Source organism: Lathamus discolor, chromosome 5, assembly GCF_037157495.1.
Source record: "Lathamus discolor isolate bLatDis1 chromosome 5, bLatDis1.hap1, whole genome shotgun sequence".
In the NCBI taxonomy this organism is placed as follows: Eukaryota; Metazoa; Chordata; class Aves; order Psittaciformes; family Psittacidae; genus Lathamus; species Lathamus discolor.
This window is the reverse complement of record NC_088888.1, coordinates 55,210,060-55,223,203: the sequence shown is the minus strand read 5'-3', so window position 1 is coordinate 55,223,203 and position 13,144 is coordinate 55,210,060. Positions and strand designations below refer to the sequence as shown.

Genomic DNA, 13,144 nt, shown 5'->3' with positions numbered 1-13,144 from the left:
TCTCTGTGTTCCAGGCTGGTATTTACCTTTCTTGCACCACTGTGCAGCTGGCTCAGGCCCAGCATGCCATCCTTCCCCTGGATCCCCTGCATAGCAGCACACTGCCAGCCAGTAAAGCCTCCTGCAGCACTGGAGTAATAGACTGGTCCTGCTGGGGCAGCACACATGCTGTGTGGCTTTCTGTCAAACACATCATTTAAGGCCACTTTTCTTGTTCTCAGTTCTGTCTTCTAATGCATCTGTAGCTTTTTCATGCCTGGCATTCAGTGCAAGCTAATGGTGTCTATGAGGTGTAGGCTTCCCAGTGGAATAAAATCACTAAAGCTTCACAAGCCCACTCCATCACCCCCGTGGTATAACAATCAGCCACTGATAACCACTAATCAGTTTTCTATTGCTCAGTAAAGCTCATCTTGTTCTTCTGGGATTCCCACAGGGCAGAACTGCTGCCTTGTGGGGTTTCTTGTGCAGAGTGGGCATCCCACATCTCAGCTGGACCAACATCCTCTGCAGATTCTGTGCACAGTGCCAGTCACCGAGGCAAGAGCTCCCAGCAGCTCCACACCAGCTGCAGAACACAGCACAAGCTTAGGGCAGGCCCCTAATGTTTGTGTAAAGGACACGTTTCCAAGTCGTGGTGCCTGAAGGTGTGTGCTCAGCTACATTATTTACCTTTAAAAGGGGATGGCAACTGAGTTTAGTTTTATGCTGCTTCGACACGTGGCTGAAGTCAAGCAAGCTAGCTCCAGGTCTTTACCATGTCATTTTTCCAGGTGCAAGCTTTCCTTATCTAGTAACTGTGGCATCACCCCAGTCTCCAGTTGCACACATGACACAACAGTTAGTAGCACAGACACTTTACCACAACTAGTTTTACTTGATAACCATATGGTACTTTTACATCAGCGTTATTACTTCCACTAAAAACTGTCATAGCCTGAACAGGGGCAGCCAGCACTACATGGGCGTTCAGGCTTTTGCATTAAGACGCCACAAACTCAAAATATTGCTCCCAACCTTGGCTATTCTGTGATTATCAGATCCTGTGGCAAAAGTCTCTAGAACTGCCCATCTGGGATGAGGGGTGTCAGGAATACTGGCCTTCCAGAAGCATCAGCACCATTCCCTGATACAACACATGAACAGTGGAAAAACTGCATGAAACAACAGGCATTGAGAAAATTAATTAATGAGATTACCAGTTTTATCCACCATCACTTCTTAAGGCTTATGCATTCCAAAGAAATCTCATTGCTAAGTCTGGCTCTGTCAAGAGCTTCTAGAGAAACACACTTATTATCCTTCACTTCTGTGTAGTGCAATGAACAAATATTATCCTACCTGATAGAGATGGAACTTAAATCCAGACATACTGATGAATCACAGAACAGGACTGCCTGTCCCTGTCAGTACACTACATGAATAGATTCGGTTGCAATCAGCTGACTTTTAAACTTACCTGAAATTCCCCAGTGCAGAATCTATTTGTACCTAGGACTGCATCAACCAGAGGCTACATCTGGTCTACAACACAAACTCCGACCCAGGAGGTAACTATCCTCCCTGCTCCTATCTAAGTGGTCCTTGAATTCTCAACAGTAAATGCATGAAAAAAAAATCTGCTGGAAGAATTAGCAATTAGGAGAAAATACAACACCTGGAATATAAAACAAAGTATTTATTATAGCTACAGTGTTTAGGAGCACCTCAGGAATGTGGAAGAGATGTAGCAGCTATTCTTTTATTCCTTTCTGTGTTGATGAGAGATACAAGCTGGAGTATTTCAGGGTGAACAAACTTCCCTGCAAAGCAGAAGAAAGGGGAAGTTAGTTAAAAGTGTTCTAATATTCCTGTGTGCAAAAGGTTGGCAGTGAAATGTTAGCAGTGACATTGCTTTAGGCTCAGAATAAATGTCAAAGTACTCCCAGTTTAATCCACCTATGGAACGTCTAAGAGTAGTCACAGTCCTTCACCCAAAAACTTATAAAAATACTTTGTGCTATGTTAAGGCCCTTAAGAGCTGAAAAGGGGATGTACCCTGACCAAGCCAATCCCATACTGTGTATCCTGCTACAGGAAACCACCCCAGTTACAGGTGCCCTTAGGGCATGTGCTGCAGGTTCTACTGAGACACCAGCTCAGTTTAAGTTATTGAATTCTGGTAGGAGGGCAAAGATGTCAATTATAAAATTAAGTACTCCAGCTCTGTTGATGTTGTTCTTTTTTCCCTTCTTCCCTAGTCAAATTAATGCATTTTTCAGAGAGCTTATTATTTCTGAGGAGTCGCCAAGGTACAAATAGGACTTGTCCCAGACTAAGTGACTACTGTCTGTCCCTAATTTTTTGCCAGGACAGGATGACTTGGAGCCACAGTTCTCTTCTGGTGTTCAACTCCCTTGCTAACACAGTAAAGACTATTTTATCTGTTTTTCCTTTCAACTATCAGTTTATTTTGAGAAGGACAAAAAGCAGTGGATAGAATAAAAAGCGATACGTTTGCACCTTAAACATTTCACTGAGCTGGTTCTCACATGTACTTCATACAGGCCACATAAGACCACAGCTCATGTAGGGATAACAAGTTCTACTTCACTGGTTCACGAAACACTAACAAATTAGAAACAAGCTGCTGCCAGCGCATCGGTGAAGCCTCCAGCCTCCGTTATACCCTCTTCTGGTGTTACAAGGAGATCCTTAAACGTATGCGAGTGTAACGAAAGCTGAGCCTCTCTAGGTAAAGCGTGACGTAAAAGGAACTTGGCATAAATGAAATTCAGGTTTAATACCTATATATAAAAGTAAGGTATTTTCATTCTGCATTAAGTTTCCCCAGAAGCGTTTAAGGTACTTGAGCAATGAGTGAAATAATCTATCTGAAAAAAGGCAATTTGTATATTTAATTTACAAAAGAAAAAAACAACCCAAAAAAGCCCAAATGTCATACCAGCAGTTGAATCGTAAAAATCCTGCAGTCTGCCAGGTGTGTTTTCCAGCTCTTCATATTCAAATGCTTGCAGTATCATCTCGCACTGATCCAACTGCTTTACAAACTTGGCTTCTGCAGTACGCTGGTTTTCATATTCCTGAACAGATTTGCAGTTATGAGACAAAAAAATTTGTTGTTCTGAAACAGAATATTAGAAGCTCTTTATATATCTAGAATCTTCTTCATCAGTACAAACCACTCCATAAATATTCATGGTAGTTAGGTCTTTCTAAGATAGCTTTTTAAGACTACCTTCACCCACTTGCAAAACAGTTGAAATAAGTATGTGCCGAATTTTAATTCGATGTAATAGGACTGAAGAACATGATTCTTTCGCATGTCTTAACTCTAAACATAGCAAGCATTTTGGCTGAATCAGGGACAATATGAAGACAACCTTACACAATATGTAAGTTCAATAATAGGTCCCATTTAACAACAGTTTCATAGAAAGACCTTTTCAGGCCAAACTAAGGCCATCAGTCACCAGAGTGTGTACCTATGCATTACTGTTACTGGGTTTTAAGACCTGTTTTTCACTTTTCTCCACTACTTGCTGGTTTTGCAAGGAGTTTTTCTTTACATTTCTCCTGTCGTTCCTTTTTATCTCTCTGGTCTAATCTGTCTGAGCTGCTTATGTCTTTGTGTCTTTCCTAGAAGATAGAAAGGGGATTTGTTTATGGATTTCCTCCCCTTCAGACTTTAAGTCCTTTAATCTCTCTGCTATCTTTTCCCTCTCTCCAGTCACCGTGAGTATGAATATTATGTATTCACATTTCTAGACAACTTGAACAGTTTTGCTGTCACTTGCTTCCTGTGATGGCTGCAGACAGGTGTGCCATTTCATTTTCTCTTTTCTAAATCTACTGCATTTTCTTGATCTCTCATCAGCTGGTCTTCTCCTGACTCCCAAAACCAACTGCAGGAAAAGGCTTCTTTCTGTGCAGGTTACCATCACCTTGATACCTTCAGCAGGCCTGGTGCCATCCATTACCACCACCAATAATCAGACCAGAGGCCGATTAACCACCACTAACCACACCAAGCCCATCCGTGCTTTCAGAGCCAACCAACCTACAACACACGGCCATTCTGCAGGCAAGAGCAGCACAACTGCAGAAGAGCTGTTCCTACTGACCAAAGCACATGGCATCCCTTTCTGCACCATAAGACAACAACTGTGGATGTCATTCACAGTGGGAAGATCCTGGGTTGTAACTTCCAGCACAGTGATACTCAGATAAGTGTGACTGACTGTTACTAGGAGCCTGTTCTTATACTTACTGCTTTACACTTGAAAGTCAGAAATCCAGACTTTGATAGCCCTGATTGATTCATATACCACCATATTTGGATTTGAATGATGCTTTACATTTTCAGTCACATTTTGATCATTTTTCCAGTAGTCAATTTCATTTCCACATTTTAAGCTCCTTTTCCTCTTCTCAGTTTCAGCTTTGCCTTATCTTTGAATTTTGTTTAAATACTACTACTTATTTTCATAAAACTATTCATAATTCTTTTTTTGGCTACCAAAAAGAAAAAACCTCTTGGCACCACTACAAAGGAGAACTTTAGGAAAAGAGCTATGGCTGTTTGCCTACAAAGGTCTATCCCACCTTCAGCAATTAACTGGGAGTATCAATCTCTTATCAACCTCTTTGTGCCATACAACCCACCAGATCTTTTTCATGCCTCAGCTCATATTAACCTCAAGAAACAGCCGCTATTATATGTGCTACTGTGCAGTGCTGAAATAAACACTTACTGTTTCCTCCCTGCAGGTGTTTAAGAGGGCAAAATAACAGTAAGCATTGGGAAAACAGCAACTGGTCTAACACCACAGTCTGTCTTTTAAAAATCACTCCTGTGCTTTTGCTCTTGAACATAAAAAAGCAGGACACGGCTGAAACGTGCCGAATCTTTTTCTTTAATGTTTTTTAAGAAATAATTCTGGATTTATTTATAAAGCGAAAATACATTGGAGGCATCTTTTGCCACCTTTCTACCCTCCAGGAGGCCTGCAGAGGGCCCATCAATCCAGTCCAAAGTGACGGACCTTGTAAGGCTGAAAGGAAAAGAGGGGCAGAGACAAAGCTAAAAAGGAAACAGGCACAGAGATGAGGGCAGAGTAGTGCAGGAGCTTACTAAGAGTGTCAGCAGATCCTGTCCCAGCCACTGCTCAGCTCTGGGACGTAACTTCCTTCACTCATAAAAAGAAATCAGAGGGAAATGCCTGTGGCCAGCTGAGAGCAGAGTATCAACACCAACTGATCAGAGGCTTCTGTTTTCTGCATTTTTTCTTCCTTTTTATTTTTAATAAGCACCTAGTTGTTCCACTTAAAATAAGACCAGAGGGACTATATGTGAATAATAGATTTTTAGGTTACACTTGCTGCTATATGGGTTACAATCATACTACTGCATTAGAGACTCAATGCCAACAAATGATCCTGAAGGTAGAAACAAAGAACAAATTATCAAAAGCATGCATATGTTAACTTATGGTTAATGAGAATGATAAAAAGCTAACGTGCTGAAGAACTAACTGCATACTGAACCAGCTCTATACCATCAGAAGACCAGAGTGGGGCAAAGGAAAATAACATATGCAAAAAAAAATAATGAAAGAAATCCTGCAGGACAAATCTTATCAAAACCTCCTTTTCCTCAATTATAACAGCTTCCTCAAAGCAGAAGAAACCAGTACTCACTAAACAAATGCAGACACATTATTTCCCAGATCTGGCTATGCTGGCTTGCCCCCTATTCCTTGAATGGCAACACTGAAAACCCATCCCCATTGCCAGTTTCACCACAACTAGAAAAAGAAACACACACCAACAGAGTGCTGTAACAAAAGGCAGAAACTGGCTGCAAATATCTCAAATTTAGTAACAGTCAAAGTGAAAAACTAAGAGTATCAGCATAAAATAGTTTCAGGTCACAGAGTCCAAGAAGCATATAATGCTTTGTTTGCAACAACATGTGAACAAGAGATCATAGATACAGTTGTATGAGGACAAATGTATGGCAGGACAAGACTAAGCACAATAATTACCATCTTGAATTGTCTGGAGATAATCTAATCATCCCTGGTTTTCAAGTGTAAAGATCTTAATTAACAGCATGAGTTTAAATCAAAAAGTTAAATCACCTTCAAATACAGAAGATACTTTCTAGAACAAACATTTTAAGGTATCCAGACCAGCGAGTAACTGGTGCTGTTTGTAGAAAAGCAGTCTTCTGAGTCAGCTGCGTAAGAAAGAAATGGAAGACACATATTCTTTGCATAAAAAGCAGAAAATACTCCATAACATCATTAACTACCATTATTTTTTCTGTATTAAAAGATCATGACCTACAAATGGCCAGATGTGAACAAGAGAGATACTGTAGTAAGAGAATAGATCTATATTCAAGAGGGCTGGACGTAGAGGACAAAACCTTCCCTTCTGTTGTACAAAGCCCTGGACAGGTTAACCAACTTAGACCATGACACAGGTCCATCTGGAACTTTGCAAAGCCAAAGGCAGAACTTGGTTATTTTACCAAAGTTTGGGATTTCTGTTTCAAAAGGATTCCAAAGTGACCCTGACTCATACCATTAGCTTTACCTCCCAAGCAAATGAATCTATGCTGCTTGAGGTCAAAATAAGAGATGACACTGTTTCAGAGGTGAACAGGAAAAGGACAAGGAGTCACTTAATTTTAGCAAAGGGTTAAAAGAATGCAAACTTACTTCCCAGAGTTCATAGATTTCTTTTCTGAGCTCCTCTGATAGAAGCTGGGTCAGTTGTTGCATAGCTGCCTGCAGAAAAATAAACAATAAAAAGCTATTTCTGGAGCAATCTGTTCATGAAGGGCTGCACCCCATGGAATGGACCCACACTGGAGCAGTGCATGAAGAACTGCAGCCCATGGGAGAGACTCACATTGGAGAACCTCCTGCACCAGTAGGGGGGAGGAGGTAGAGAATTCAGGAGTAAAGGTAAGCCTGAGAAAAAAAGGACACAGTGGGAAAGACAAGGTGTTTTAAGATTTGGTTTTGTTACTCATTTTCCTACTCTGATTAGATTGATAATAAATTAATTTCTCCAGTTGAGTCAGTTTTGCTCATGATGGTAACTGCTGAGTGACTTCTTCCTGTCCTTATCTTGCCCATGAGCCTTTTGTTGCATTCTCTCTGCCATATCCAGCTGAGGAGGGGAGTGACAGAGCAGCCCTGGTGGGCACCTGGTGTCCAGCCAGTCAGCCCACCACGATTATTCCGAAGTGCAAGTGTATACAAACCCACCAAAGAAACAGTGGAACCACTCAGTGAAGAATCTTTTCTAGGAGCCGCTTAAGTAAATTGTTAGACAGGTAGTCTACAACACAAGAAAAAGCCTGAATGTGTATCCAATATCTTCAAGAGTCCATAAAAAAGGCCAAAGCAAGGCAGGCAAGCCAGGGAACTGCTGTAAATTACCAGCTCTGCCTCCCATATTTAACTAGTGGATGCTACATTTGAACTCAATAGGTTACAGGTGCAGTGTTGACAAGCAACTGTCCCCTCCCAGTCAAGTAGCACATTTCCACTAGCAGGAACAGCTACTGACTCTCAGGCAACACAATATAAGCCTTTAAAAAAATCCCCAATTTTGAAAAATAGGGATAAAAAAATCCACTTAATACCCTACAGCAATAAAACACAGCGCTCCTAGACTGAGACACCATTTGTTCAACAACAAAAATCCTGGTACAAGGTCTAACAGTATCAAACTGATGGTATCAGCAAGCAGAAACTGCTCATGCTCTTCATGCTCTCCCAGCTGATCAATCTCACTTCTGTGATATTTCTGCTCCTTTCCTATTAAGATTAAGGGCTGCTTCTGAAACAATCAACATCACAGGCAAGACAGGTTATGTGCCATGATTAGTTCTCCATTTCAAATACAAGGTACAGTTTCACAATATAGCTGAACTGAATCAGCTGCTCCCCACTACTGAAGCATCGAGGTCTTGTTACTTTCCACCTCCTTCCAGCTCTGGAGCTCATCAGATTTTCAAGGTTATCAGGCCAAAATGACTGTTCAAGTTAATTTTCTGCTGCCTTAGCCTTGGTGAGACTAGCTGATTAAACTTACCGCACAAGCAGCAAACTTCAGAATCAGCTCAATGTCAGCTGCAGAGCAAAGGGGAATAAAGGAGAACTCTGCAGAAAAAGCAGCATACTAATAATTCAGCTCAAGCCCCCTCATGAAATGGTTAACCTTTGGTAAATACTAAAGTATTTCACAGTCAGTCTAAATGTTGAATACTTGACCATCCTTCCCACAGAGTCAACAGCAAAGTCCTCACTGAATGAAATGGGAGCAGAAGGAGCTGTGAATACTCAAACTTCTTAAACACAGGCATCAAATTATCTTTTTTACTGCCTCAAGACAAGTGAGAATTACCTCTAGGCAAAGTTGAAGCTTGATCTTCAGTGATAAAACAACCCTTGGGGGCTTCCAGAAAAGAGGGGTTATTTTGTTTGTCTAGTGTGGGAACACAGTAGGAAATAAACTGGGGGGAAAAAACCCCAAACCAAAACTGCAGTCAGCAAAGACAGTCCTTCAAGGATACTGACCAGCCCTTTGATCTTTAATTTCCAATTTCATAGTAAGGAGGTTACTCTTGGAGTTCATCATAGGCTCCCCAACCCCAGGTTTTAAACAGATAAGGCAAAGGAAGCCTGTCCAAGGACCAGGCTCCCTGAGGCTATGAGGGATGCCTTCAGGCAGCTGCTCACAGGCCAGGTGAAAGCAACAGAATGCACCCTCCTCAGCCTTAGGGGTGCCACCCCTGCCGTCCTCTGGCAAGTGGAGGAGAGGTAAAGTAAAAGAGAAGTGGTGGTGGTGGTGAAATAATGGCAGCATTTTTTACACTCTGAAGAGCTAATTGGGGCCTCTGAAGTTCCTGAGGCATCACGTTGCCCTCTAGCGGCGGCTAGAGGAGCAGTTAACATTTTCTTCAAGTAACACAACAAACCAGAAACGACGAACCAACATTGCATACGTATTTGTAAATGTACAGAGCCAAACATAAAATGACTCCAGGCATGCTGCACTGAAAGACTCGTGACAAAAAAAAAACATAAAAGACACTTGTGTCTGGAGTCCTGTGCAAATGGTTTAAATAAAGTCCCTGTCATACATGATCTGGCACCACACTAATGATCCACCACAAATTGCCATCCATATTCCTCAGTGCACCTACTCCTGCTCCGTACCTTTTGGTAAGGCTGGTCAATATGACTAATTCAGGTTATCAAAAATCCAGCCAGCTCAGGAATAAATGGCCGACACGAAGATTAGTTCAAAAGTTCTTCCTCCTTAACTTTATACTTGGTGATGATACCCATACAGGAATCACAATGAGTTGAAAACTTTGGTTGTCTGTGGCACACTTGTCTAGTGCCAGTGACAGTATTATGTTGCTTAGAAGGTCCTTTCACTATCACCAGAACATTAACAACATGCAGAACACTTTGCAGATGTGGCTTCACAACTTAGGCACATACCTCTTCTCTCCTATGTTTCTCCTCCTTTGAGATATTATCTGCAGGAGCAATGTCTCCAACAATGCATTCAGCCATATCGTGGACCAAAGCTAATCGTATGCATCTGGCAAGAAGCAAAGACAGAATAATCAGGTTTTCAGCATATGAAGTTACAGCCTGTTATTCATTAAGCTAAGAGACTACATAATTTATCCCCTTCAAATATTTTACAGGTTCTTTGTGTTTTGTGGGTCTTTTGTGGAGGTTTTTTTTTTGTTTTTTAAACTTTACATAATGTTTTTCATTTCTTTCCTACAAGAGTTTCCATCTAGACATGATTGTAAATCCTCACTTCTAGCTACTGCTGCTTGTAAACGCAGATTTAAGTATAAATGCCCTTTGTACGACAGCATAGCATTCAAAAGTAATGTACTTAGCTTCTGCATGTTTGGCTTTCAGAGATGTTAGGATGACTAACTATATTATATACTTCATATTATTCCTGCAACATGTAGAAGGTAATCTGATTGGAATCATCCCAAATTCAGTATAAAACCTGACATTCACAGCTCTGTAGCTATGCCAGGGTGCAGCAGAATACTCACAGCAGCATTCAGTTCACCTTCAGGAGTGACAGAATAAGTGTGGTACCATACTCGACAACTCATTCGACAGTGACCATTCTCTGCTACTCTAGACGACTGCTCAGGCTTCTTACTGCTGTTAAAATCCACACAATATACAGCTTTACCTTTGCTGTCTGTTGCTTCAAGGTGTGGTTTAACTGAGTGTCTTCAGCTAGCTTACTTACAGCTTGAGAGAACACCAGCCCAGAGCCTCTGCACTAAAATTTGTCTCAGCATAGCGTTTTGGCAACAAAAGTTTTTAGCCTCTTTCAGCTCTCCAGGTAAACAGCACCCTTTCCAATGGACAGAGGAAAGAGAAGAGGGGAAAGGATTTTAAACTCCTTCAGTATGGTTTTAAAGCCCTTCCCCAGGATGAAGCTATTTTTAGCATTTTGGTTGCAGCTTGCCCACAGTATTAACATGCGGTCACAATAACCAGAGGCAATCTCACCTGTCCTTGTTAAGGCTTTTGTCTTCAGTCACCAAAGCCATCATCGCCATTCTGTACATATGATCGGATACACTCTCTGGCTCTGCCACACTCCTGTACACCCATCCCGTCCGTGGTATTCTCTGCGCAAGGAGAGTGTCACAGGAACATAAACGTTAAAGCTCAGGTTTTGGGGATCTCGCCTCAAAGACACCAGCAGAACTCGTACCCCACCACAACCTCCATGCTCCAGCGAGCCCTGACGCTTCCGGGAAACACCTGCCCAAGGACCGGGCTCCCCCGAGGCTGTGAGGGGACGCCTTCACACAGCCGCTCACAGGAGAGGGGAAGGCACCGGCACTACCAGCAGCAGCAGCCGCCCTCCTCAGCCTCACGGCGATCGCCCGAGGCGCCGGGCCACCCCCGCCCTCCCCCGGCAGCCCCAGCACCGAGGCCAGCCGGCCCGGCTCGCAGGCGCCGCTGCAGGCCGCCACTCCGGCCACCCACACGCCGAAGGCCGCGGCTCTCCGCCGGCCGCGCCGCGAGCAGGCCCCGAAGGCCGCGCGCCTCCCGTGCCGCTACTCCCAGCCCGGTGGCCGCTGAGGGAACCCGCCCCGCCCCGCGGACTGCTCCCGCAGCGGCCGGGCCCGAGGCCCCGCGCTCACCTTGAGCTGCCCCAGCAGCCGCAGGAAGGGCAGCAGCCCCCCGCCGCCGCTCGCCCCCGCCGCCATGCAGCCGCTACCACGGCCCGCTCCTCCCGCGGCCGGCCCAGCCGAGCGGCAGCTCTGGGCGGTGCCGGGGAAAGGAGGGGCGGGCGGAGTCCAGAGTAGCAGGCCGGCAGCTGAAGCTCCCTCCGGCTGTTGCAGGAAAGGGTGTTTGTAGGTGCCGGCTGCGTGGCGGAACCGTATTCGCAGCGCTGTGGCTCCTCGGGGATAAGTAATGCTGTAGTAAGAATGGCTTGGGCTGCTATCGTAACGAGATAAGCGTCAAGAGAAGCCAGGAGAAGAAGAATAAAGAAAAAAAAAAAAAAAGAGGAGGAAAAGTGAAAGGAAAGTGAAGGGGAAGGGCAGGGCTGGGTAAGGAAGTGGTGTGTCCTCTCCTGGGGTGCAGAAGAAAAGGGGGAGAAGTCGCTAGTGTGAGGGAGGGGAAGGAGGTAAGATAGGCAGGGATAGCTCGTACTTTAGTAAAAACTGATCATATCCGCGGCCTTTAGCATACTTAAAAAAACCCCAAACAAACCCAACAATGGTAAATGGCGCAAGCTCACATAATTAGTCAGATATGAGATGTTAGCTATTGGAGTTGCTGCACTCAAGGGTTTTAAATTACTTTGGACTCTGGCTACTTCCATCACTTTTACAGGTAGAGTAAGTAACACACTGAATTACTTCACAGTCGGTGGACTTTCAAAATGCATTGCATTTCTTTGCTATTTTTATATTGCTGATAGCAGATTGAAACCTTTGTGTTCAGGGAGGGACATCTGCAGTTTGGCAGATACCAACAGATGGCAGAGTGTTTTTATTTTTGCCCATGTGCATACTCAGACATACTCCCAAATTAATAATAAAGCCCATACAACATTTTGGTGACCATTTTAAGGCGATCTTTCTGCAATAAACAAGAATCATAGACTAGGAAGGTCATCGAATTTACATTTGTGCACAATCACGAACAGATTGGTTGTGAAGGACCTCTGGATGTTGCACACTCCAGCCTCCCTGCTGAAAGTAAATCACATCTGTTGCAGTATCGTTTTCTCAGCTCTTGCAACCATCCGAAATAAAAATCTCATTGTTTGTCCAGGTTAGCAGCCTTCCAAGTAAATAGTTTGTTTCATAGTGGCCTCTTTGGACCTCCTGAGCCACTTCTGCCCATGGTTTTCTGTTGTGTTGCCTGCCACTACCAGGGAGATTTTAGTTCTGTCATATTTGTAAACCCCCTTCAAATAGCTGTACCAGTTGTTATGTGACCCCTTACAATGCATCTAACAGCGAGCTCCTTCATGCTGTATTTCCTCAGTTTGTGAGTGAAAGTGCTATGGGAAATTATTTCAAAAGATGTACTGAAGTCGGAATCTGTTGTGTCTGCTTCTTCCTCGTCGTCCGCATAGCCAGCCACTTCATTGTACAATGCAATCAGATTAGTCAAGTGTGATCTGTCCTTCATAAATCCATGCCAGCTGTTCTTGATTGCTTTCTTGTCCTTTACAGGTCTCTTTCTAAAAGAGCTTCACCAACTTTCTATATTTTGCAATCTCGGTGGCTGCAGACTGAATCTTTCTGGTTTTCTGAATGGCAGTCAAATATCTTCTGAATTCAGCCAATCGTGAAAATAAGAGTAATTTAATAATCTGAATTTAAGTAAAATGCTGTATCAAGTTCAGGAATGCTGGTTTTAAGGCTAGCTGATAACAGATGCTTTGTCTTTTAACCCTTCTTGAATCTCTTCAATATATGTGTTTAGTATTCATAGCCCATTAAATCAGTTCGCTTTTGCAAATTCTTCAGTTATTCTTTAATGTGGATGAGTCATGTACAACACATGTAAGGAGGCATGATTTTCAATTTTATTGT

The 13,144-nt window shown here is 43.2% G+C and overlaps 1 protein-coding gene across 1 annotated transcript; it reads right to left on the bottom strand.

Annotated features, from left to right (window-relative positions):
- Positions 1 to 1,663: 1,663 nt before the first annotated feature.
- HDDC2 (HD domain containing 2) lies at positions 1,664 to 11,608 on the bottom strand. The gene is made up of 6 exons (XM_065680951.1): positions 11,234 to 11,608; positions 10,590 to 10,711; positions 9,534 to 9,636; positions 6,729 to 6,797; positions 2,945 to 3,083; positions 1,664 to 1,802 (listed from the first exon to the last, which is right to left on the bottom strand). Exons 1-6 carry the CDS (start codon positions 11,297 to 11,299, stop codon positions 1,708 to 1,710), a joined length of 594 nt encoding a protein of 197 aa, XP_065537023.1. The 5' UTR covers positions 11,300 to 11,608; the 3' UTR covers positions 1,664 to 1,707.
- Between the last annotated feature and the right edge of the window lie 1,536 nt (positions 11,609 to 13,144).